At 38.6% G+C, this 26,751-nt stretch overlaps 2 protein-coding genes across 16 annotated transcripts in view; one reads left to right on the top strand and one right to left on the bottom strand.

The window, feature by feature from the left end:
- The window catches only part of LOC115243103 (epsilon-sarcoglycan), a 24,347-nt gene extending 3,620 nt beyond the window's left edge, over positions 1–20,727 (bottom strand). Inside the window, exons 1-8 of one of the 11 annotated variants that reach the window (XM_029819793.1) lie at positions 15,222–15,871; positions 14,284–14,653; positions 13,452–13,579; positions 11,929–12,068; positions 11,671–11,846; positions 11,370–11,471; positions 6,232–6,406; positions 5,414–5,655 (exon numbers count right to left, since the gene is read on the bottom strand). In XM_029819793.1, coding sequence (XP_029675653.1) covers positions 5,414–5,655; positions 6,232–6,406; positions 11,370–11,471; positions 11,671–11,846; positions 11,929–12,068; positions 13,452–13,572 — 956 coding nt within the window. In that variant the 5' untranslated portion in view covers positions 13,573–13,579; positions 14,284–14,653; positions 15,222–15,871. Of the gene's footprint in view, positions 1–5,413; positions 5,656–6,231; positions 6,407–11,369; positions 11,472–11,670; positions 11,847–11,928; positions 12,069–13,451; positions 13,580–14,283; positions 14,654–15,221; positions 15,874–15,907; positions 16,031–19,606; positions 20,033–20,586 lie in introns of those variants that run through there. The other 10 variants (XM_029819795.1, XM_029819796.1, XM_029819799.1 and 7 more) reach the window with 10 other exon arrangements.
- Positions 20,728–21,212: 485 nt separating this feature from the next.
- LOC115243101 overlaps positions 21,213–26,751 on the top strand; it is a 12,708-nt gene continuing 7,169 nt past the window's right edge. For 3 of the 5 annotated variants that reach the window (XM_029819790.1, XM_029819789.1, XM_029819786.1), the window contains exons 1-10: positions 21,213–21,352; positions 23,060–23,101; positions 23,214–23,314; positions 24,032–24,119; positions 24,208–24,271; positions 24,361–24,581; positions 24,742–24,882; positions 25,159–25,320; positions 25,411–25,596; positions 25,703–25,768. In XM_029819790.1, the coding sequence (XP_029675650.1) occupies positions 21,290–21,352; positions 23,060–23,101; positions 23,214–23,314; positions 24,032–24,119; positions 24,208–24,271; positions 24,361–24,581; positions 24,742–24,882; positions 25,159–25,320; positions 25,411–25,596; positions 25,703–25,768 (1,134 nt within the window). In that variant the 5' untranslated portion in view covers positions 21,213–21,289. Of the gene's footprint in view, positions 21,353–21,418; positions 21,710–21,813; positions 21,946–23,059; positions 23,102–23,213; positions 23,315–24,031; positions 24,120–24,207; positions 24,272–24,360; positions 24,582–24,741; positions 24,883–25,158; positions 25,321–25,410; positions 25,597–25,702; positions 25,769–26,751 lie in introns of those variants that run through there. The other 2 variants (XM_029819787.1, XM_029819788.1) reach the window with 2 other exon arrangements.

The raw sequence follows: 26,751 nt of genomic DNA, 5'->3' as shown, positions 1-26,751 counted from the left end.
TCCCACGTGCCCCCCCCCCCCTCCCCTCCCCCTCATTGTCAATGCACGCGAAATGAACACGGCTACGTCAGTACTGCGTCAATCGTCACGTGCAACACGACGTAATTGACTTATTATCGCGACGCGCCAATGAAAATTATTACGCCCCACGATACTTGAAGATACGCACGCACTCGAACTCGCACTGCGAACTGCGAGCTGCGAGTGCGCTTTGGACAGGGTCGTCTCTTTTGCAAACACGCTGATTACCATACACGATTATCAACAGCCGGCGATCCGGCTAAAATTCTGCTGTATTCCACTTACAATTAATCGCGCGTCTCCATTTATGGCCACGGATTGAATCAGTTGGAATTTTCAGCGTGCATGATTTCGGTAGAAGGCGTCTTCTCCACGCCAACATTACGACGTTTTTATTATCATAGGTAAACATAGAAATAACATTGACATATAAAAGTTATCAAAGTTATACTTTATAATATAAATTGTAAATATATCGAAAAATAATGTATTATCGATAATTTACTTCGCCAAATGTATCTCATAATTATTACATATACAATAGTACGTTCACAGTAATAGACATATTTGGCGAATATAAAGTAAATTTACGTTTATTTTCTCGATGGTTGTACCTCGTATATTGACGTGAGCTGTTTATAAATGTCTCAAGAGTTTTAATTGCCTTCACATTGCGAAAAATATTGACGATTAGATTAGATGCAATTTCGCATGTCGTTCTCGAATACATGTTATCATTGTGAGATTCAACAAGTTTTTCGTAAATATTTACGATAAATACTGATATTCTTTGACGCAGAATGCCTAATTATAATAGATTAACCAGTGTTATCAAAAAAAAAAGCAACGTATATAAAGTATATTGCATACTACGTACAAAGGTAAAAGCGTCTCGAATAATCACTGTTAAAAATAATAAAAGAATTTATAAAATAATAAAAGAACGTTTGCAAGAAACTAATAATTAATACATTAAATTAGATTAATGATTTAGAAGTTGTAAGCCATAATAAATGTGTGACAGAAAGAATTGATTTGATTAATAATTTTACGAGTATAGCATGACTCCAGACGAATCAAATGTGATACATGTCTTGTAATAATTTTTATACATCTTGTACAGCCATAAAAATACGAAAGCCTTCAATTCAATCACTTTTCTATAAGCATTCGGAAAAATTTGTAGATTTCATTTCATTTCGACAGCATTTGGGCGATAATTTTGCAAAGTGGCTTTTGTAGCTGTTGTAAGCATTATTTACGGTCAGTTCACGCCTTTTAGCGGAAGCCGGCCCATACCGCTTTTGTGACTAGCAATTGAAGCGTTCAGTTGATACAGCATTGTGTTATTTTGCGAACTCGTAGATATTATTAGAAAATGAACACTATTTTATATATCCTATTGAGAATAAAAATAGTTGTTTTAATAATACGTTAAATAAAATGATATATCCTCGCACACATATTAGACGTATCTAAAAAAATATCTCAACTTTTCGAACGCTTTCAAGCATCTTTTACATTCTTGTTTTGTATGTTTACAAAAATATCAAATAATAGTCAAATTGTGTTGTAATTAATCCTTTATCTTTTTCGCAATTGCTTGCCTTTTAAACAAATTCTCAATTGTCCATATTATTGGAAGGTTTTAATTTTTTTTTTTTAATCGGAAGCTACATATTAATGATTACTTGAAATTGTTTGCTCAATAAAGAGTACTGAATTTATTTTTCCATAACATGCAAAATAACAACGTTTCTTTTTTTCGTGATGACATATCGACTGCGACTGTTGGTCGACGCATCGCGACGACGATAGATGAGAGACGAGAACGAAAAAGCCCGCGATATAATGGGAAATTTGAGCAGACGCGCGGCTGGAGAATGCAAAAGGCAGACGGTGTTTACACGCTGTGCGTGGTCGCCGATCGGCGGAAATCGCCGGAAATTGGCGTCGATCAGCGACACGTCGATCTATTTCCGCGTGAACGAGTGAGCCGTGCTTGCCGATAAGAGCGATTCCGCGTTGCGTCACATCGATTCCGATCGCGTCACACATCATCTGACTGTTGATCGTGAGGCACCGATCACTCGCGGTCACTTACCCGTTCGTCGTACATCGCATGCACGTACATACGTATGTACGCACGCATGCCACGCGTTAGTCAGCATATGTATGTGTGTACACGCGCGCGCGCAGCGTGAAAGAGATCAAGTGTGCGAATGGTAGGTAGCACAGTGTACGCAGACATGACGAGCGAGCTCCTGATGAAACAGAGACAGAAAGATCAGATTACACGATTTCGCGCTGTCATCATCGTGACTAGAGGCATGGTCATTTAAAAAGAAAGGTATTGATCCTTTTTTTTTATACATAACGTCAGCGCGACATCATGAAGAATTCTGCTAGACTGCTAGACACTAGCGATATTGTGATAAATACAAGTCGTATCATCGTCAAAGAATTAATGTGATATGAGGCTTGTCAAATCGACGCCTTTTTCTCTCTTTCTTTCTTTCTTTCCGTTATAATTTTCTATTATTTTTCCGATCTTTTTAAAAAATTGCCGTTAGACAATTATATATTTCGACAATTTAAAATAATCTATGGATTTGGAATGATTGAGATGGCGATTGGGAAACAAAGACGCGCATAAGCAAAAAGATCTTAAATCAAAAATATTATAAGCAAGATGTTAGATATCACTGATTCTACGACATGTTATCAGTTTAATCGCCGTTAATGATTCGGACCCCAAACAGGTTTGATGCTCGACGAACTAAAATAGTCGCGTTTTTTTTTACGAGTTACAAAAACGTATTTGTGTGCGCCACAAACGTGACGCACATAGCATTCGTGATAAGATCACATCGTTAGATCGGTTACATCACACGTACAAGAATCTCGTATCGATATATGTAGTCGCCTGCAACCGATTATTTTTATATCGCATAAGTAAAATATACATTGTATCCCGACGACTATGTAATTTTAATCTTTTTATTGCCTCTAGAAAGACACATTGTTCGCCTCTTTGTCGCGACTCATTACTCGCAAATTAGCCGACCCTGAATGCCCGTTTTTATTGCCTTGAGCTGCAAATAGAGAAAACTGGAACGTGATAATGTATATGGCAAAATAAACAGCTCCTAATCTTTTGACACACACACACACACACACACACACACACACACACACACACACACACACACACACACACACACACACACACACACACACACACACACACACACACACACACACACACACACACACACACACACACACACACACACACACACACACACACACACACACACACACACACACACACACACACACACACACACACACACACACACACACACACACACACACACACACACACACACACACACACACACACACACACACACACACACACACACACACACACACACACACACACACACACACACACACACACACACACACACACACACACACACACACACACACACACACACACACACACACACACACACACACACACACACACACACACACACACACACACACACACACACACACACACACACACACACACACACACACACACACACACACACACACACACACACACACACACACACACACACACACACACACACACACACACACACACACACACACATATACATATATACATCTATATATACACACACACACACACACACACACACACACACACACACACACACACACACACACACACACACACACACACACACATACATACATACATACATACATACATACATACATATATATATATACACGCAAAAAAGTACTGGAAATATTATACGTACAAATTTTGTCGAATTAAAAAAAAATCGTACTTTTTCTGATCGTTAGCGAAAACTTAATCGCGTATCTATTTCTAGACCTCTTTTAATTTCAATATTAAAAATTTTGATGATTAAACATGTGTCCAAAAGTTAATTGTTTCAAAAAATGATTATTTGAAAAGAAATAACTTCAAATTTTCATTTAAAATGTTTTCCAGGATGATAGTCCTCCGCTGAAGCCGACCGCTTTATATGCAAAACTGTATAACAATAGTCGTATAACAATCATTTTTGCATTTCATACTGTGCATTATAATTATCGACATAATTATGTAAATGCTTCCGTTTGCGTTTCGTATCCAAGACAAGATTTTACATTTGCGTAAATCTCTTGCTTATCCTCCTTCCTATTCTTTCGCGAATGTCATTCATATCTGGACGGCCTTATCCTTTTCTTTTTTTTTGCCAATGTGACACGCAACAGGAATGTTCCATCTGACAATTTCTTCACGATATTCTATGAATCAAGGAGAACTACGATTCCTGTGTTTTTTATTACCGCTAATTAAAATCATTTATAAATATGTATCATGCTATTTTTGCGTAAATATATGTATGTATATTACATTTTATGTAATATACATATTATCTAATTTATTATTATCGCTTTATTATTATTGTAAAATTGTTTGTCAGAATACATCTACTTTATGCGATTCTTGCACTCGTTAAGACATTACAATTGACGACTTAAAAAAAAAAAAAAACAAGCTATCTCTATCTATCTAGCCAGACTTTAACTTGCGTGTTCTTCGTTTTCGTTGCGTGTCACGCGCAGCAAATGCAGCACACGCGTACTTTTCAAATTTATTTACCGAGCATTCATGCGATTTAACTCATTTCAATTGTGCGGACATATCAGATATTACATTTCTACTTAGGAATGAAACTCGTCGTAATAGCATGTAATAATAAGAAATACAGACACAACAACCTCCTACCCTGATGTAATCGAACATGTTGTCGCATCAAATGCGCTCCATAATGTGCCAAGTATTGGAATTTTATCGGAATTGATATATATCGCAGGATCAAAGAATGGTTTTTGTAAACGTAATCGAATTAAAATTCTTCAACGTTTTGATCCTGCTGCAGCGACTGTATTACAACAGATTATGCGTGCATTTCTTCGGAAAGTAGGAAACACTCAGATGTGATCTTAATTTTCGTTCAATGTAAATGCTAAACAGGAAATAATGTCGTCACCTATACGTAAGTGGCCGCAACTACAGATAAGAAATAAAGATACCATCGACGTACATATGACGTCAGAGCGTTAAAATTGATTGGAAATAAAATGTTGAGTAAAAAATAAAATAACGAAATTTGCATTAAATACAAAGAGAAAAAGGAGATATAAAATAAGCGACATAAGCGTGTTAGCCTTTATCAAAGATAGGAATGTGCGAATTAAAAATAACTTTTCCGGAATGCAGATAGCCATCGCGCGTTAAAGTAGCTCCGACTGGTTCTCCTCCAGCAAGGTACAAGTAACAAGCGCTTACATTTTCTCGTGATGTAGACAGAAAGCGGTGCTAAGCAAGGCGCCTAGCACGAGAAGTAGTATGACCGGTACGAAAATTGTGGTGGCGATTTCTTTGAAGTAGCTCCTCGTGGGTACGCTTGCTTTCGTCGAACGGGCCCAACGCCACTCCGTGTGCTCGGAGATGCCCGACGAAGGCAGTCCTACGACGCTGGGACCCCGCCGAGCGCTCTCGTGCTGCAGACTCTGTTGGTCCTCCTCTAGCTAGAGGAAATATAGTAATAAATTGCTATCGTCTCTCAAATCTATCACTAACGAAGTGAATATCATAAAATGTTACAAGCGGCGCGCGATTTTCGGGTGATTGTTGATATCTTGTGCGAGACAATGCGCGAATCGAATATCGTGGAAATTAATCGATTAAGATGAGTTTATGCATCGTGCAATTAACATCTGCGTAAATTAAGGATGTTTGTACGATGATTGAAAAAATACTCGAGAAATACACGATGACGATAGATGGTGGAGTAAAACGTGCATTGTCATCGTCAAGCATATGCTTGGAAATATGCCAAGTTCGTATGATGAAAAGATAGATATACGTATATTAAATGCTCGTATGCACTGACATATACGATAACATGTTGTATCATGAGTGTACAATTTTTCGGAAGGCAAATAATACAACTGAGCGTTATACATTAGATAACAGGTAGAGTTGATTCTTTAGGTCTTCACTGATAAAGAGATATTCTCTGATTTATTATAATATGACATATTATAATAAATGAAAGAAGTATCGCATATAAGACAACGTAATTTAGTCAATCAACTACTTACTAATCTGAAGGAACACCAATCCAATCGGAATTCAGCTTCTCGGAAGAGAATCTCCACGCTGGTTCTCTTGAAGTCTCTGGGGCAGGACGGCATTTTCCATAGCGGCTTGACTTCCTCCTGCAATTCATTCAATTCTTGCGAGAACGGCATCGTGCTGCCCAATCTCACGACGACTCTGAAACAAAAAGAAACTACATTTCGTTCTGTCCTTTTCATTGTCAGAACGACAACGAAGGACTATATGAATTACATAATTACGACGAGATATAAAATATCGTACATCGACGTGCACATCGAGCCGAATCAAAATTCACCGGCATCAGAGTTATCGTTGTATCGTTATATTGTATTACGAACAAACTTTGACTCTCAAACAATCAGGCGAATCATATCGCGATATTCACTCTACACAGTATGTTTATTTGCGTCATTCCCGTCAAGGATTCTTTTAAGTAGCACGCGTGGGACTTTTGCCCGTAGCATGCATTAACAATTAAATACAGCGCGAGGACGCGAACAATTGCTCCTCGTAAATTATTAACGCTACCGATATAGATTAATATTATTATTGCATTTGGAAAATTATTATTAATCGCCGCTTTCTTATCAGTTTTCAGAAATATTTTATTTCAAACATGATCTATTTCAATATATGTTTAGATTGTCCAAAGAAAGTCGTGATTCTTCTGATTGTGGCTAATCATGTTAATGATTTTATTCATTCAATCTTTCATCTTTTTTATTTATTATTGGTTAGCCGAATATATTCTACTGATTGTGACAGAGAGAGAATTACTTATATATAATTATATTATTTCATAATACTGACAATGAGCTAACAGCTAACTAATTCTTGCGTGCGAATAACAGTTTAAAATCTCTCTTCTATATCTCTTGCAAATAATAGTCAGGATTAAATAACAGTCCTCGAGGCTAATTATTACGAATAATTAACTGATTTTACACAAATATTAATGCAACATTGACAACATAGGGTTACCATAATCGGCCAACATATGTATAAGAAATGCAAGATTGATTACTATTTATATATAACTTTTGTTTCTACCTGAAAAATTATTTCTTTTTCGTAATTACATTATCGAGAATATGACACGGTCAAAAATAAAAAATTAAATTTTTGTCTATTTTTAAATTTTATCTTTAAATTATATATACTTTAAATCATATATGTATAACGCGTGACTCCGAATAATATATGTTTGTATTTACTTTATATACAAGACGCGTAATATACATTCGTACGAAAATCTACATTGATAAACAGACGGCGAAACGCAACGTCCAATCAAATTCCGACGATCTTGCAATCGCTACTCCCGGTTTTCATGCTGATGTACTGATACGGTGCACTGATACGGTGCACTGTGTGTGATATGTATCGAGTGCACTAGGTGACTCGTTAGGCGCGGCCTTATCACTTGTGGAAACAAGTCCCCGCCAGTCAGTCAGCTAAACTAAATGTTCCGAGCGTGACGAGAATGTCGCATTTACGTTGTTGGGAATAATTGTCGCTGGCACTGTCGGTGGTGTCATCGTACTTGGTGCGACGCAATAAGTCTGAAAGTGACAACCGACGCGTGCAGTATGTGCGATCGATCAGATCAGCGTAATCGATTTATCTTGGTCGCGAGGGAGATTAATCGTGCCGCTCGTCTCTCACTATCGTAGACGCAATTTCGAACCTTCTCTCTGTTACGCGGTTACGATAACTCATTATCAGTGTCGGATAACATTTTCCGCGAGAGACCTCGGGACCTTGGGCGCAAAATTTTGTCCGAGACGATAAAGGATCAGTCTGATCCTGGCTATTCAACAGTTTAAATGTTATTTTCTTTTCAAATTATATATATATATATATATATATATATATATACGTGTCTCGAAGTCAAGAAGCGTTTCTGTCGGCTTTATCGATCGATGTCCGCGTGTCAATCGATTGATCTCATCGCGAGCTGGCGAGCTGTGTGAAGTTGGCCCCCCCACTATTGAAAATTCAGTAACAACCATTGAAAGCCGAATTTTATAATAGGAGGGGCTAACTTCACGCGCGTATGTCTTTTTTTGAATTATTAATTACAGCTTTGACTACCAATCATCTGGAATAGACTACCAAACACTACCAAACGACCACCAAACGAATTATAATGGTTGTTACTGAATTTTCAATAGTGGGGGGGCCAACTTCACACAGCTTATGTCGCGTCGTGGGAGATCAATCACGCCGCTCGTAGACGTAACGAGATTTCGAGCTTTCGCTTGATCGCACATTTGAGATGATACATGTGCTTAATACGACCTTGGCGTTGACCGAATATAAAGTGCGGTGATAGTACGTTGGTGATTCACATAACATGAGAGATATGCATGGATATCATGCTGAAGCGTGAAAAAAGGTAACTCCGCCGATTACTCGAATCTACCGAACGTGTATATTGCGATACCGTGTTATTGGAACAATAATTCGTAGTAGCGGATATTCTCAATTCTGTTACCGTTGCATTTTTTTTCTGACAATAGTCTGCCGTGACAGACAACGATACAATGTGTAGGCAAGTGGGAATGCATTCGCGTTACAGATGTAAAATCGCTGCGAGATGTTTTAGTGAGGGAGAATAAAAGTTTTTATCCGGACATGTCGATCATCGCGCAAAAAAAAAGAGCATGCGTCACAAAAGTAAAACTAAAAGAAAGAAGATTTCTCGTAATGTCCCTTTTTTTCTTAATTTATAAAAATTCTTATCGACGAAACATAATCCGGACATATATAATCCATTACACCGTGAATATCTTTTATGAGAATCGTATATATCGTATATATGCACGTCATTTTTTAATTCAACTCTCTACATTCGAGCAAAGAGAATAATTCATTTTCCGATTTATTTGTAAAAAAAAATTATCACATCTTTTTCATAACGATTGATGATTCGATTTTACTTAAATTACATGCAATGAATCAGGTGTGTGATGAATCGGAACATCATCGGGAGCAGAACAAGAGAGTATAATCTCGAAACAGATAATTAAAACGCTTAAACATATTTATGTAATATTGATAATAATTGGCCTCTTATTCTCTTTGAAATAAAGACCGTTGTTTTCAATCTCGTTGGTTTTAAGACACGTCATGGCTTAAATATAAATTTGTGCTGCTTCATAATGAATCGACATCTCGTTGCGAAAATCTTTGCCTCGAGATATTTGTCCAAACATAAATCTACATCGGGAATATATAACGTATGTTTCTTTCTTCTCCTTTTCGCCTCGCTATCCCGCGTCACGTCTCGTGTCGCATCGGTGCAACAACGTTTTCGTAACGATTGAATTTCTTTTGATGCGGCGCGCTCATGTGGCGTGCAAATACGTTGCTTTTATGTCACGCGTTGTTACTTGTTACACCGGAAGGAAGTCTGCCCACGCCGCGCTGCGCTTCAATAACATCAACACCGCATACGACTCGTTTCACTCATTCTGCGTACGCGACGAAATTATTTTCCTCGACGGTTTCGCGCAAACAAGTGTAAAGATGGACAAAATTCAAATCCCGAGAACGACGGTCGAAATAAAATTATTACGAGAAAAAAACCTACTGTCTACATTCACAATCAAGTATAAACGACCGGTTTGATATATATATATATATATATAAATTACACATTCGCTGCAACTGTGAGATTTGTGTTGAGATTTCCTTATTTTCTTCTATGTTTTTCATCTCTTGTACGCATAAATTTTGTTGCGAAATAATAACAGTCATTGTCTGTATCAACAATATACGCGGTACATTCATCGATTATAGAAAATCCACATCATTTTAGAGACGTATTTTTCTGCGAAAAGTGCGACAGCCACAAAAGCGGGAATTGAATCTACGCTATCAATGTACGTGATAAATTGTGATCGTGGATCCGTATAAGCACGGAATCTTAGGGGAGTCACAGTACGATTGTAAATTCCTAATCGGAAAGTCCACTTGAAATTGAAAGTTTATTCCCGAGAAATGCGTGAATAACAGTATCGTTATTCATTGTCAATTCCGGATTCTATGGGAATTGACGATACTTGTACGCGAGAGAAAACGGTGATGCCTCTGTCTATGGATCGCATCATAAAGCGTGCGATGAGATCCGCGTGGAAAGAGTCGCATAATACGCATCGTTTAATTTAATCGTGATGATGTAGCCAATAAGAATTTTAAATTACACACAATTCAAGATGGTTTGTGCAAAATTCTTTAGCGTGTTGGCTGATTTATGTAAAAAAGAGCTCTGGTATTTTATATTGACATGTACAATATTATATGCGTAACATCATAAGCTCACGCAACGAAACGCTGTGATCTTGTGCTTCACGATTCGCTTCGGAAATGCACATTTAATAAATCAATTATTTGGAAAATATTCTACAATAAAGTGCTTTTTCATATATTTAGCTTTTAGCGCATAACGAATGAGATGTTGGACGAAGGAATGAGAAAAATAACTGCGACGGCTCGCTCTTCTAATGACTCTCAAAGTTGTCGACCACAATTAGATTAAACATATCCAGCTTCTGATAAGAGAACGTACCTATTACGTTCTTCCTGTCACGTGTCGCGTCGGGCGCATAGACGATAGTGCACACATATGTAGAAAGTAGCAATATAATGTTATTTTAAAAACAACTGTGCGTCGCGGATGCACGTCACAACGTTGTTGATCGGACGATTAGAATACGTCAGCGATATCAGAGAAGCCGCTTGATCTCTCGTTCCGACAGCATCATTCTCATTCCCGTGTGACCACATGCTATCATATTAGTTTGTAATTTCAATTTATACTGCGTAAAAATTAGCTAATTGTCTCAGTAATGTTCGACGAAAGGATCAGAGGAGAATTATCGTCGAAGAGAACTATCGCTTTCTCTATTCTCAATCATATTCTTTAATATATTTGTTAGTAATCGCGCGAATATTATTTGACAAGTAATGGTTAAAAATATTTTATAAAATACTAGATCGAAAGAGACGAAAGTCATAGCTGATAGTTTTACCTTTCCAAGACTCACCGCGAACTCTACTTTAGGGGCTTAAGGGTTAAATTGGATTTGATATATAATCTCGAAACGTGACTCACCCTTCACCTTCGCTGGGTTTCAAAGGTAAACGAGCTCCGAGCTCAATCGCAGATGCTAGAAAGGTCACGTACAGATCCGCAGCACCTTTCCACAATTTTTTCCTACAATCAAAAAAAGTGGAATGCGTTTATCGCGCCGCGCGCCGACGTAATTATCGAATTACCGCACATTACGTATGTCATTATCGAAAAAATCCCCCTGTTTTGTCTCAATCGAGAAAGGAAATGACAAATGACGTGCATTATCGCTATCAAGGACATTGAAACTGAGAGAATTGAATTTTCGCTTAATGCGACAGACCTAAATATATCGAGGAGCTTCTCAGTGCGATTGCGATCAAACATGTCCTCCACGTTGAGGTTGTCGATTTTCAGGTGCACCTCGTACTTTGTTAGATTCTCTCTCTCGAGTACGTTCATATCTAGCACCTTGTGACGGGTTTCGTAGGTGTGCTTGTTCAGTCCCACAATCTCCAGCTGAGATTATCATTGTAGTTACAAACACTTGGTTAATCTGATCTCTGCAAGCTGATAATATAGTATAGTGATTGTTTATCACCTGAAAGTACTTTTGATCTTTAGGCGCTACGCCGTATAGAAAACCGTGATGATCCTTCTTGCTATAGGTGTAATGTATCCATGATGGAAGATCGGGGGCGTTCAGCAAAGAAGGCTGATACGAAAATTGATCGGAGTGTCCTGAAATAAAACGGCACGGATTATAAACGTTCGAGATAATAATAATTTTGCACCGGAAAATGTCACGCTAATTATATATTTACGAGAAATGACGAAAGATAACAAGGAAAGAATAAAATGGAAAAAAGTAAAAGACTTTTAATGTATAAATGTGCGTGTGAGTTATTAATAAAAATTACAAATAGGAAAGACAGCGAGAAATTTTTAATACAAAAATTTGTCAAATAAAAGATATTTAAAAGATACAGTAGGGCGAGAATAAAATTAATAAGATATAAGAACAATTTTTTAAAGTTAATGAATGAATATAACTGAAGGTATATGATAAAATATAAAAAAAAATATATGTTTATGAGTAATGTCTGCTCAAATATCCAAATAGATCGCGATATAAAATCTCTAAAATCTCTCTAACGATAAAATCCTTTCGCTTCTTTTGAAATGATTAATCGATTCAAGTTTAAGAATAAGAAATGGATTTTTTTTCATGCGGATGTGAAAAGTACACAGCCTTGTTTAATGTAGGAAACACAACCTGAAACCGCGTTATCTGAAACCGCGATAATTTTCATGACTGTTTCGTATATCGTTGAAATTGTCCGAAGGCGCTGAATTGGAAAGTATCGCGGTATGCGACAATGTTGCCTCTAAGGTTAACGCAACAATCTAGCGAGTAATTGCTATTCGTAGCATGTTACGAATGACGTATGAAAACTCGAAGTTTATTTCGTAATATGAAATAGATTATCTACGGACATATCTACGTGGAATAATTGTAGCTATTTGGTAATATAATACATATCATTTGTTTTTGGAAAGCTTCGTTCAAACATTTAATACCGAGTCGTAAAAAAAAAAAAAAAAAAAAAAAAAAAAACAAAAAAAAAAAAAAAAAAAAAAAAAACTTATTCTATAAGAATGCTTTCTTTCAAGATCGCATTTTTTTAATGGAAATAATCTTTATTGTATAATATTAATGTATGTGTATATATATGTATATGTATATATATGTATATGCATATGTGTAAACACAAATATCTTTCGCTTCTCTCTGATTAAATGTATCGAGAAAGTAAAATTCAGACGCATAATTGGGATACGGTGTAGCCAAGAATCAAAAAGTTCGGAGACGTGTCTTATAGTATTCATATTTTAAAATATCACAATCAGAATTTTTCTAAAACTGACGCGCGACAACATACGTATACCAAGAAAGATGAAATAAAATAATACAATTTAGTATTTTTTTTCTTTGCGTCTCTTTTATTTTCATTAGCTTTCCTTTTATGGTATCAAGGGTCCTCCGAATATCGAGTGATATCGAGAATACTTTTGACGGCTGAAGAAAGCTAGAATAGGCTGAATATAGGTATGTGTCTTTACCATCTGCACTCCAGTCGAAAGTCTCCGGTCTGATGGGAATGACAAAGACCTCCGTCATTAGAATGCTCTCGGCAGCGACGAAGGCCACCAACGTCGGTAGTAATATTACGTTCGGATGCATGATCGTGCTGGAAAGTGTCAACGAGTGTCAGCGATAATAAAAAGATCGATGACATCGAGATATGATCACGTAGACTGTAGACGACAAAAATCTGTAGCATTTTCGACCAGGGCGATCGAAATTGCTCGAGAGCAAACTTAATTTTCGCGAATTCGTGGATTAAATGCACCAACGAATGACCATTGAATGGAGCTATACTCGCTTCTATAATTCATGTAAAGTAACATTTCAAATTTTGGGAAAAGCTTGAAAGATGTTGGAAAATATTCGGTTAGGAATAAGGAAGTTTATTTTGAACGTTAATATCGTACAGTTATATTCGATAAAAAAAGAAAATAATAAAATTAAAAAGTAATGAAATATAATAAGAATTTTAATTGTTATATATTTATGTTATATTATACGTATTAAAAAAATTATTTACCGATGTTGCCAATTATTCACATTTGACAGGTGTGCGCGATTTGTCTTTAATAATTGTTAATAACATTCAGAAAAAAAATGTATCCCTTAAAAAATTAATCGCTCGAAATTCGGATTAAAATAAAGAAATCGGCTATAAAATCGATGATATCTAGCATTCGTCCTTGTATGCATATCAAACACGTTTCTTCTTGAAACGTGATGTGTCTAAAATTATTTTTATGCGAAAACGCTATCAGCTTTCTTAAAAACGACGCGAGGTGCATACAAGACGCGATTTCTACTTACGATGAAATAGCGTGCGATTTACTTTTTCTCGTTCACATAGCGATTTTCAGTGAAACTCGTACGTGATACTTCTGTCAACGTTGTGATTCATATACGGTCGCATAATGCGAAAATAATGCGCGGCGCATTCTATCCTCTGTTTTTATAATTATTGTGCTCGCAGTCTCATTGTCAGTTCTCATCTCTCATTGTCAGCGGACATGCGGAACCATACGCATGAAAAATATACGCAACTCATTCTCGACTAGAACACACTCCTCTAATATGTATCGATTATTCCCGATAAATTTTTGCAGGGATTCAACATTAGTACTAGTCAGACGCGACAAAACGAAAGCTTTTGTTTTCAACGATGCAACGTGCAGTCCTTCTGTAATAAATCGTAACAATAATCTTTTGCATAATTTTTTTATCATATTTTCATGTCAATATTTTTATATTTAATTAAATATTTTATTATGAAACATTCTAAAATTGAAGAATCCTAGAAAGAGATAAAAAATATATATAGTCTATTCTACAAAATATTTTCTATCGACAAAACAGAAGAATGTAAGCTTGAAAAGTTTTTCAGAAATTTGGAAAGAGTATCGGGATCGTGGATGATTTTTTTGTACAAATTAATGTTTATTTTTCTCATAATAGATTAAATAGATACAGAGATAAATTTTCTTTAAAAAAGACACAAGAGAAAAGAAGTTATGCTATGTAAAATAGGATAAACCTTTATGCTGCTTACATTTAAATAATTTTTAATTTGAAAAAAAACAGATTATTTATACAAAATTATATATACAGAGCAATTTTTTATTGTAACGTAGACTTGCAAATAATTATATATACTTGAAAACTTGAGTTTATGATTTACGTTCCCGATGTGTTCGTGACAACAACATAAAAATATATCAAACCATATTTACGATATATTCTTGACTTACTGCTTTTTCCACTTCTTTTTTCGGACACAATATTAAAACACGTATAAATCTATGAAATGTTTAGGTTCACCGATCGTTGCACATTTTAGTATAAACAAATCGCAAAAGAAAATACAGTATTGTACTGTAAATTCCAAATACAACTTACTTTCTATTCTCTATTGTAACAATTAATGCACAATGTCCCTGAAAATGGCCAATACCCTGGAAAAATTTGGAAATGGACTCGAGGAGAGATATAGTCGCGCTGTACGTATAGCATTTGCCCGGATATTACGATAAACCCGGAAGATGTGTCTAAAGCAGATGCAGCTCAAGTGAGTGTTGCGATATTTCTGGCGTGGCGTGGTATGGCATGGCGTGCCGCCTTAATCTGCCAACGGGTGGTCGCGGAATGCGAGCGACACGGTATCGATTGTTGAAGGCCCGATTTCTCTCTCTCTTTCTCTCGTCGTTTCCAAAATTTACTTTCGACGAATCTTACTTTGAAAAAAAACGCACTCGACTAACGCATCGCGCATGGAAAATCCGTTGATTCTCCGATCTCACATCATCCACCTCGTTGACGTCGTCGTCGATCGGTTTCGCGCGTCCGTCGCGCGTGCGTTGCCGACGTACTGCGTACTACGCGAGACGGCGAAATGTCCGTTTGCCCGCCGTAAGCACGCACACGTGCTGAAACTTACATTCTCGCGAAAGCTGGGAGCTGGGAACCAGGACCGTCTGTCGCGATGTAAATTGCAAACTGCAGACGGCAGACGGCAAACGGCAGACGACAGACGACAGACGACAGACGACAGACGACAGACGACAGACGACAGACGACACCCCCCAGACGACAGACGACAGACGACAGACGACAGACGACAGACGACAGACGACAGACGACAGACGACAGACGACAGACGACAGACGACAGACGACAGACGACAGACGACAGACGACAGACGACAGACGACAGACGACAGACGACAGACGACAGACGACAGACGACAGACGACAGACGACAGACGACAGACGACAGACGACAGACGACAGACGACAGACGACAGACGACAGACGACAGACGACAGACGACAGACGACAGACGACAGACGACAGACGACAGACGACAGACGACAGACGACAGACGACAGACGACAGACGACAGACGACAGACGACAGACGACAGACGACAGACGACAGACGACAGACGACAGACGACAGACGACAGACGACAGACGACAGACGACAGACGACAGACGACAGACGACAGACGACAGACGACAGACGACAGACGACAGACGACAGACGACAGACGACAGACGACAGACGACAGACGACAGACGACAGACGACAGACGACAGACGACAGACGACAGACGACAGACGACAGACGACAGACGACAGACGACAGACGACAGACGACAGACGACAGACGACAGACGACAGACGACAGACGACAGACGACAGACGACAGACGACAGACGACAGACGACAGACGACAGACGACAGACGACAGACGACAGACGACAGACGACAGACGACAGACGACAGACGACAGACGACAGACGACAGACGACAGACGACAGACGACAGACGACAGACGACAGACGACAGACGACAGACGACAGACGACAGACGACAGACGACAGACGACAGACGACAGACGACAGACGACAGACGACAGACGACAGACGACAGACGACAGACGACAGACGACAGACGACAGACGACAGACGACAGACGACAGACGACAGACGACAGACGACAGACGACAGACGACAGACGACAGACGACAGACGACAGAACCCACACACCCCCCCCCCCCCCCCCCGATCGGGTCAATGCGATGCGAGATGCATGGCGAGACAAAATGACAAAAACCACCAACGCGACGGCGACGGTCAGAGCCCGTTTGCGGTGACACAATCGCGTGTAACTTTGAAATTGCGCGGTACAAACAATCGAGGATGATCGGCGACGAAACGGGATATTACGTTGACGACGTCGGGAGAGAAAGATAGGGAAAAAAAGCTCGAGAGGACCGGGCCGGACCGCGCCGGGCCGGGCCGAGCCGAGCCGAGAGCCGAGAGACGGAGCACAAGTTCCTCTGTTCACATGCGCAGCTGTAACATCGCTTCCGACTACACGCGCCATTTTCAGGGCCGTACGCCTGGCAATATTATTTCCCGAATCGTGGTTTCTATGATTCCGGAACAGTCTTCATTAACAACTTTGATATCAATGATATTTGATGTAGAGTGTCCGAAATATTGAATTCAAATTCGATCGATCCTGCGTGTAACGACGCTATTTATTATTTCGGGCAAGAAAGATGACGCGGCGCCAATATAACATAACGTAACAAATATAATTAATTAAATATATATATATATATATATATAAATACTTTTAGTTTCTTCTATTCATCTATTCATTTTAAATTTATAAAAATATTCTATTTACTATGCGATTAAAAAAGACTAGTTGGAGAATAATTTAAATAGACAATTAAATAGATATTTAAACAGTCTTCATGGGGGAGGGAGGATTTTCTTTCATTTATTACGTGTTACATTTAAAAAGAAAAAATAATAGACTCGAATCTCACATATGGTTTCTTACAGTAATGAGATTTTTCTGCTTCTCAAGAACAGTTACTATACAGTTTTCGCTTCTATTTTTGTCGTTATCTCCAAACTATAATGAATCTCTTTACAATCCTGTGTTGTCATAGCTTATTTTTTTCGTATATTAAAAGAATTGCGAGCGATTTATCTTACAATAACATAGCAAGCATATTCTCTCTTTTGTGCACAGATGATATAATGACGTTTGTTGATTCGACCAATCAAGTATCCAACAAACGTAATCGCTTTCATTGACGCAATTATTATTATCGCTTTTCACACATCGTGACGACACATTTTTACTAAAACTTTCGTCCCGCTCATTATCATGACTGATGTTGGACGAGCTTTTACTTACTAGCTGATGGAAAATTCGATGACTGCCAACAGCTAACGAAGAATCCGATTAAACCAAAATTATCAATTATACAGGACTACATTTCGTGACATAAATCCACTGCGTCTTTCCTATATATACATATATAGTATGCAATATTAAAAATTTGGATTGTCTGTATATCGTATGTCGTATAAGATCTCGAACAAACTTTTCTTACAAAAGACCCGCTCATAATTTATGTAAACTACATATTTAGCTCATATAAAGAATATCGATTTGTATTCTTCTGCACGCTATGAAAAATCACTGTGATAAGAAACACTATAAAAAAAGATCACGCATTCTTTTGTATTCTCGTAATGAATAGAAAAAAAATGAAACGGACATTTAAACGATAGCAAGAAAAGGGATGAGTTGATTTTGAAAAATTAATTTTACCTTAAATGCATTTAAAGTTTCAATATTTCGTTTTACAGAAATGTAGAAAAAAATATTGCTGGAATCTTTTTAGAAAGATCCTTTATCGAGTTATCGCTTCGATTCCAATATCATTCGCAGATGTCATACGCAGCGTGACACATTAAATGCGCTATTGCACAAACGCGAATAATTTAATAAATTTCCTGAATTCTAATCGGTATGAAAGGGTATGACACGGTATGACATAGTTTTCCGAAAAGAATCTAGAGGATCGACGAGCATATAATCTACTACTATGGCGTCACAAATTCGAAATTCACCTGTGAATAGCCGCGAAATTCCGAAGTGCTTTCCGAATTGTCATCGGCGATTTTCCTGGAGCGAGAAACAAAGCGCGCGCTGTGGGCCATGGCACGTCACGATAACGTCCAGCTTCATTCGCGCGTAAAAAGTCCCGGCCTCTGTCATCTCTAGCCATGCCGGAGCCGGAGCCGGAATTCGATGAACGGTATAGCGATACCGAAGATCGAAGAGTATCGATTCTGTGTCGATTGGCATTGATATTTGGTAACCGCGGACCACGGTTGCGAGATGAGACATGAATGTTTTACGACGAGTATCGATAAACGATACGCTGTCATTGGAGCGTGCAATTTTTTTCGCTCGTTTTCTGAGTCACGCACAGATGACTTCGGCCTTTTTCTAAAATGAGCCATCCGATTAATTTGCGATGAACTTTTCTCGTTTATAATCGTTAAATTATATATCTCTCACGTCCTCATTTGAATCTTCCATATATGTATACTCTATTTTTGTAACATTTATTCGTTCGGATGACAATCACATCTATATTATCTAAAGTAAATTACCAGAATTATTCAGATAATATGAATCATTTCTTGGATTCTCTTACTCTTGTAAATTTTAAATTTATCATTTCAATTGAATTTTAACAACTCTTATCGACACTATAAATAAGGGATAAATATTTATTACATACGAATATGTACATACCTTTCTGTTCGTTATGATGATCCGTTAATGATGATCCGCAAAGATTGTTTATTTTTTCTAATTATTATTGTTGGCGCATTTTTATCAAATCCAATTATTTCGAGCTTTTTTCACTTAAAATAAAATTATCGACAAGAGATTCTCTCGATCGATCGCGTTATGTACATCTGTCGTGCATAGATGGACCGACGCGAGAGCGAGAGCGAGAGCGAGAGGACCATTTCGCCGTGGCGCCCCGCACGTGCCGCACGTGTTTATCAGCAGCGCTAGACACGGCACTGCCTATTGACGTCTGTGGTAGGCGTGTCTTATGTCTTGGTCGCGACGCCGTCGCGGCCGATAGAGGGATATATTTACCGCGCGCACACGACTTTTTCTCTCTCTCGTTCGCCAACGCGACGCGACGCAACGTAACGTAACGTAACGTAACGTAACGCAACGCAACACAACGCAAGTAACGCAACGCAATTCAACGCAACGCAACGCAACGCAACGCAACGCAACGCAACGCAACGCGGCGACGCAAGAGGGTACATCTGTCGTGCATAGATGGACCGACGCGAGAGCGAGAGCGAGAGCGAGAGGACCATTTCGCCGTGGCGCCCCGCACGTGCCGCACGTGTTTATCAGCAGCGCTAGACACGGCACTGCCTATTGACGTCTGTGGTAGGCGTGTCTTATGTCTTGGTCGCGACGCCGTCGCGGCCGATAGAGGGATATATTTACCGCGCGCACACGACTTTTTCTCTCTCTCGTTCGCCAACGCGACGCGACGCAACGTAACGTAACGTAACGTAACGTAACGCAACGCAACACAACGCAAGTAACGCAACGCAATTCAACGCAACGCAACGCAACGCAACGCAACGCAACGCAACGCGGCGACGCAAGAGGAACCGGCTTCCTTCCTCTCTCTCTCTCTCTCTCCCCCCCCGCATTCCCTTCCTCTCCTTCGCGATTGACAATGTGTACATACATACTTGCAGAACGCGGCAGCGTTGAGGTCGGCTGCGACGAGCGGTGCATCGCACGGTGCGCGAGTACGGCTTCTTCCCGGCGCGGTGGTTGACTCGTTCTATATCTCATCGTTCATCTTTAATTGTCGTCCCCGACGACATCGTAGATTGTGTCCATTTAACGGCGCTGCCTTACCGTCAACGCTGCGCTTTCCCTGAAAGGCACGAGGTACGAGAACGGCTCCAATCGGTGAGAGGGAGGTGGTGAGTGGTGAGAAAAAAGGACGGATCGACGGAATAGACCGCGAGGCAGAAGGAGAGAAACGTATAACGGGAGAGAGCGAGATAAGTGCGCAGAGACGGTAGTGCCGATCAACAGCGATAGGCCAGTTAGTGTAGTGCGGGCGACAGTAGTGTGCGAGTACGTGCGAACGAGCGACGTGCGCGGCCGCCGTCGATCGTCGCGCGGCCGCGGGCCGCGAGTGCTGCCGCTGCCAGTGCTGATCCGTCGCTTCGTCGTCGCCGTCGCCGTCGCCCTCGTCGTCGCCCTCGTCGTCAGCTGTAGAGATAGTGCAGTGCAGTTGTGGTGGTGGTGGTTTCGAGTACACACCGGAGCGTATCTAGTCGTCATCGTCGTCAACCATCGCGCCGGTGCTGATAATTGGCGCTCCGCGAGGAGATTGGAATCTCGGTCCCAGAGACAACAGCCCACCTCCCGGCCGCGAGAATGGCGGGCAGCGGCGTCCCGGTCCTCCTCATTACCGCGAACGTCGGCAGCATCTTCGAGGAGGTACGTTACGTACGTGACATTAATAGCGAGGCGAGGCGAGGCGAGGCGCGGCCGATCGATCGATTTTCGCGTTCCATCGATTTCGTGTCGATTATTCGCCCCGTGCCCCGTACGACGCACGACCTACTTGCCCGCCGCCGCCGCCGCCGCCGCCGCCGTTCTCCTCGCCTCACTTGTGGGAGCGGGACGTCGAGTTTGTCGCGAATCGTTGGTATATCCGTGTACACATACGGTGCCGTCGTTTAGCACACGTGCCAAGCAATCGGTTCTCTCGGTCGTGCTTCTGTTAGTTCGCCCTCGCGCTCGAGAAAAAAAAAAAAAAACAAGTTGGTCCGCGCGACGATATTTTTAAGTCCGGTTAGAAAATTTTTTTGTTCCTTCCCTCCTCTTTTTCCCTCTTACACGTGTCCAACCGTACATTTGTTTCATTTTGAGATATTAATGTCTAATCTCTATTATAGCGTTCGACGTAATGTGTGACTTTATTAGGCAACTCTTGTGAACTCTGTCATTTTCGTTTGGAAAAATTTTGCGTGTGGAAACTTGGGAATATACAAACCTGACGAGAGTTTTCAAGAGTTGGAGACTCCAAGGTTCGGTGTCACTTTGATCATATTTTTAATTGTGCAAAACATTGCGATATATATTAGCGACATCTTGTCGCACTAATCATTGAAAATGTTACATTTGTTTCTTTCTCAATGCGGATAATTTTAAAAAAACCTAATGAGAAGAAATTTATACTTTGGAGCAGTTTTCAGACTTTCGATACTTTTTGTTATTTATTATTATTGCCACATGTTTGAAACGCGTGATGACGAATATTCACGATAATTCCTCATTTGACATTAACGATCGGATAATGTAATACCGCAGGATGAATCATTAACGGAATTATGTAATTTGAAAAAGTATGCGAAAAATATGTTTACAAGTTCGATTCTGAAATAAAACGTCATTCTTCGTCTTTCTCAAGCAGCATCTATTTTAGCACCGTCTGACGATGAATGTGAAACGCAAAAAAAAAGTCGATTATCAAGTTGAGAAATTAACTCGTTCAGACTTTCTAGATTTATCTTACGTATACCTAGGATTTCTCGTGCTGAAAAGAAAACTCGCGTAAATTCTAATTTCAACGATCAATTGTAAACACGTACGATTAATGAAAAATATTTCGATAAAAAGGAGGACATATGTATATAAATGTACTATATAAAATAATAAAGAGTATCTTTCTGCGGCGTATTTTTCTTTTCGTATCATCGCGCACGAAAGAATCAAGAAACACACTGCGCGTATAACAATAAGTAAAACGTTTATTGATATTTCCATTCTGGTGGACTAATTTTCTCGCACGATCGGAGGAACGTATGTATGTAATTTTTATCGGGACGCCTACGAACATACTATGCTTGTTTATACCGGAATCGCGCGCGACTATTATCGTATCATACCGCGATCGATTATCGTATCATCATTTGTGAAATATGAAGGAAAGAAACTCTAGCGCTTTATCGTTTATCGTCGCAAAGGACGCGGAGAGCGGAGAGCAGAGAGATGAGCACGGATATCGATATCCTTGCGTGTGTGACGTTAACGATCTATTAATACATTCACGCGCGGTCGAACATCTCATTAAGCTTTTCTTTAAAGTGCACTAGGTATGAAGGTTTTCTGAGATTGATATCACTGATTTTCTCCTTGCAGCCTAGTGTCATGCTAAAGATATGGACGGAAGAATTTTTATCCGTAAGTATCCTTGTGCGACGAGACTTACACTATACGTCAACACGCGCGCGTCAATAGGCGCGCGCCTGCGAGACTTTGCTTTTGTGCCTTATGTGCAAATTGTTTTTTTCAGACCATATCGAAACTAGATCCGAAATTTATAGCACTGCACTGCCAAGAAGTAGGTGGAAAAAATTACGAACAGAGTATGAGGCATGTCGAAGACTTTGTTAGGTAAATCTCTTGCATATTTTGTCACATCTGTAATCGTAATCATTTTTCTACGTGATACACCTTTATCGCAATAAACGTATACTTGTCGTTTTATTGTCATTTTCGATAGAGAGAGAGAGAGAGAGAGAGAGAGGGGCGGGGGGGGAGAGTTACAACAAATTTTAAATATTATTACAAATATTATTAAAATGCAAATGACAATATGAACTTCGTTCCTAGATTTCATTTACGCATCGTGCTATTAGTAATGCTTCTTGGAAGGTTTCCAGAAACTACAATATTTGACTTTAATTCGATTATTAGGATAAGAGCCTATACATTTGTCTGTTAAACTTGTTTGTAGAAATCTTTCTATAGTTACTTATAACATTTTCATTTTTGATTCTTATCACTTTGTCGATATTATAAACAAATCTTTTGTAAACCATAGTAAAAAAGCAAATAGCTCTCTCTTTTCACACGCGCGATATTGAATATGATTTAACGCATAACTAGCAAAAAGGCGCAAAAATAGACGCATCATGCGTGGCTCTATAGCTGAGTGAGCCGCTTCAAAAGATGATTGTATATGATATTGATAGGGGAGAAATTCATATATACGTATAAAAAAAAGTTGTTTAAAAATATATAAAAGAATTTTACGTTTATACATATATAAAGCTTATGAATTTAGTTATTTAAATATGACTTCTCATGTCAAATAAATATTATTTGTAGATTACTAATGTCATCGGAAGAATTAAGATTGTTTGACAAAATTAGGGTATTCCTTGACGAGGATTATTCATCCGCTGAACATTTCACAGTGAGTGGAAGAATATTTACTATTAATACTTAATTAATTGATTCTGTCAAGCAAAGAACAATATTCTCATCGAGATTATTTTATATAGGCTCTAGGAAATTTCTATTTCGTACACGAGTCCTTGAGCGATGTTTTATTATGGGATTTTAACGGTATGTTGCGTATAATTTTATTTACGATATCTATCAATGGAAATAAATAGGTAATATTATCTTTTTTATTCATATGAATGCGATTTTAGAATGTACTTTTATACCGGTAAATGGGAAAGAAGTTCATTCTGGCAACATAGAAGCAGTTACAACCAAAGAAAAAGCCAAGTTCCCTCAAGAATTTTTCCCAGAATGCAAATGGTCCAGGAAGGGTTTCCTGCGGACTCGATGGAGTATTAGTGGAACAGTTTTTGATCTCATAAACATACATTTATTTCACGACGCGAGCAATTTTATTGCTATGGAGACGGTAAAGAATATTTTGACGAATATGATCCTCTCTATGGCTTTCCTCTTTATATATTATATTATGGCTGTGTGTGTGTGTGTGTGTGTGTGTGTGTGTGTGTGTGTGTGTGTGTGTGTGTGTGTATGTTTGATATATGATTTATTTTCTTATTTTCTTACAGTTCCCATCGGTATACAGTAAAACGCGTAGAAGAGCGCTCGAGCACACATTAGATAGATTTCATAACGACAAGTATCCAAATGTGCCGTATTTTTTATTTGGTGACTTTAATTTTAGGACAGACACGGCAAGCGTGATAAAGGTGAGACTCATTAGCAATTACGATAACATTGAAAGAAAAAGCAAGGAAGAAATTAAACACGCATTTGCATTTGCTCTATATAAACTTATTTGTGCCATCTCTCATAATATTTCACAATTAAATTAGCGTATTATTTTTTAAAAGCGATATATTTAGCGGTGTGCAATCATATCATATTTTGCTCTTTGTGTATTACATACGTGTATTATACACGCCAATAAAGCAATCCTATTAAAATCCAATACGTTACAGCACTCTTTAATTTGTCTTTAATAGAAATTGACAGAAGATACTCAAGAAAAGAGGTTATCAAATAAAGGAAATATTTCTAAATTGCAATTTCACAATAGAGACGATGATCTCATATTAACGTTAGGGAAAAAGGAATTTTCACATTACGAACATCAAAACGTTTTCATGAAGAATGGTGGTGAATGGGTAAATGTTACATATTTATGCTTTATATTATATTTAATCGAGTTAGGGAGAGACAATATCAATAATGCAACTATTAATATTTGTTTGTAGTTACGCGAGTATGACAAAGAATTGGGAGATTTTGAAGGACGGTTGTTCGAGTTTTCAATCAATTTTGTGCCCAGTTATCCGTTTCAAGAAGATGTAAACGAGCCTGTAAATTACATGCAAACGAGAGTGCCGGCTTGGTGCGATCGGGTCTTGTTGAGCCCCACTGCGAAAACATTAGTCCAAGATGTACGTATTTCTATGAAATTTATATTCGTGTTCACGCGCGACACGAAACTGTTATAGAAGTTGAAATCTATTGCCTAATGTGACGCTCGTATCTCTGTGTATGCAGATAAATGATTCAGAGACAGTGGAGTACGGTATAATCGGTTCAACTACATGCATGGGTGATCACAAGGTAAGACAAAGGTGTTTAAAAAAAAAAAAAAAAAAAAATTGGTACATTTTTCTTACATTTATAAAACAATACTGCGACATTTTTTACTTATTATATGCTGGGAACATGTATTTACACACTTCCTAGTTCTTATTCTGATGAACCATTCTTTCGATTATTATGGTGCAGCCTGTTTTTCTGGAGTTTCGAATGAATCTCTAAGCACTAAGGTACCTATCTATGAACTGTCTGTCTGTTCTTCTTATCTCTCGAATCCCTACATCTCTTTCACGTCTCTGTATTCTGTTAGTATACCGTTATCTCGACAATAAACATATAGGGGCTTGTTTAATGTAGCACTTCCACATGTAGTGTAGCCTAAAGTATTTTACTTCTACATTTTATACTTTGAATCTCACAATTCTTATCAGCTATCACTATCGTTATCATGGAATAATTGTACTTTTTCAATCTAATTGCCGATACGCATTGTAACGCTTGGTACGCATTTTTTCATCTTTTATAACGCTGAATGATATTTCATTACATTATACATTATATAAATATAAACATGTAAATATTTCGAGATTACATAACAATAACACTTGTTACTGCAGGATATTATAATGAAAAGTGATAATCAATCGAGCGTTAATGATACTATCAATTACAAAAATTAATATTGGAAATACATGATTTCATAAAAAATATATTTATTATATGCATGAAGTATAGTTTGCAGATAATTAATTATTATTACAACTTATTTAATTGGACTATTAATTATAATAAATATTTCGACATAATTTTTCGGAGTAGAGCAAGGATTCTTGTCATAATTAAATCCATATTATTACTACAATGCTTCAAAATATTGCAGTTTTAAAGTTTCACGGATACGTTCCATAATTATCATGTCGACGAAGTTTGCAGATTGAAAAGTACATTATTGTGGCACATCATTATTTCTTTGAAACGTTTGTTTAAGACCTCTCCCCCCCCCC

Source organism: Formica exsecta, unplaced genomic scaffold (assembly GCF_003651465.1).
Source record: "Formica exsecta isolate Colony F162 unplaced genomic scaffold, ASM365146v1 scaffold69, whole genome shotgun sequence".
Lineage (NCBI taxonomy): Eukaryota > Metazoa > Arthropoda > Insecta > Hymenoptera > Formicidae > Formica > Formica exsecta.
Note: the sequence above shows the minus strand (reverse complement) of the source record. Positions and strands in the feature narration are given on the sequence as shown.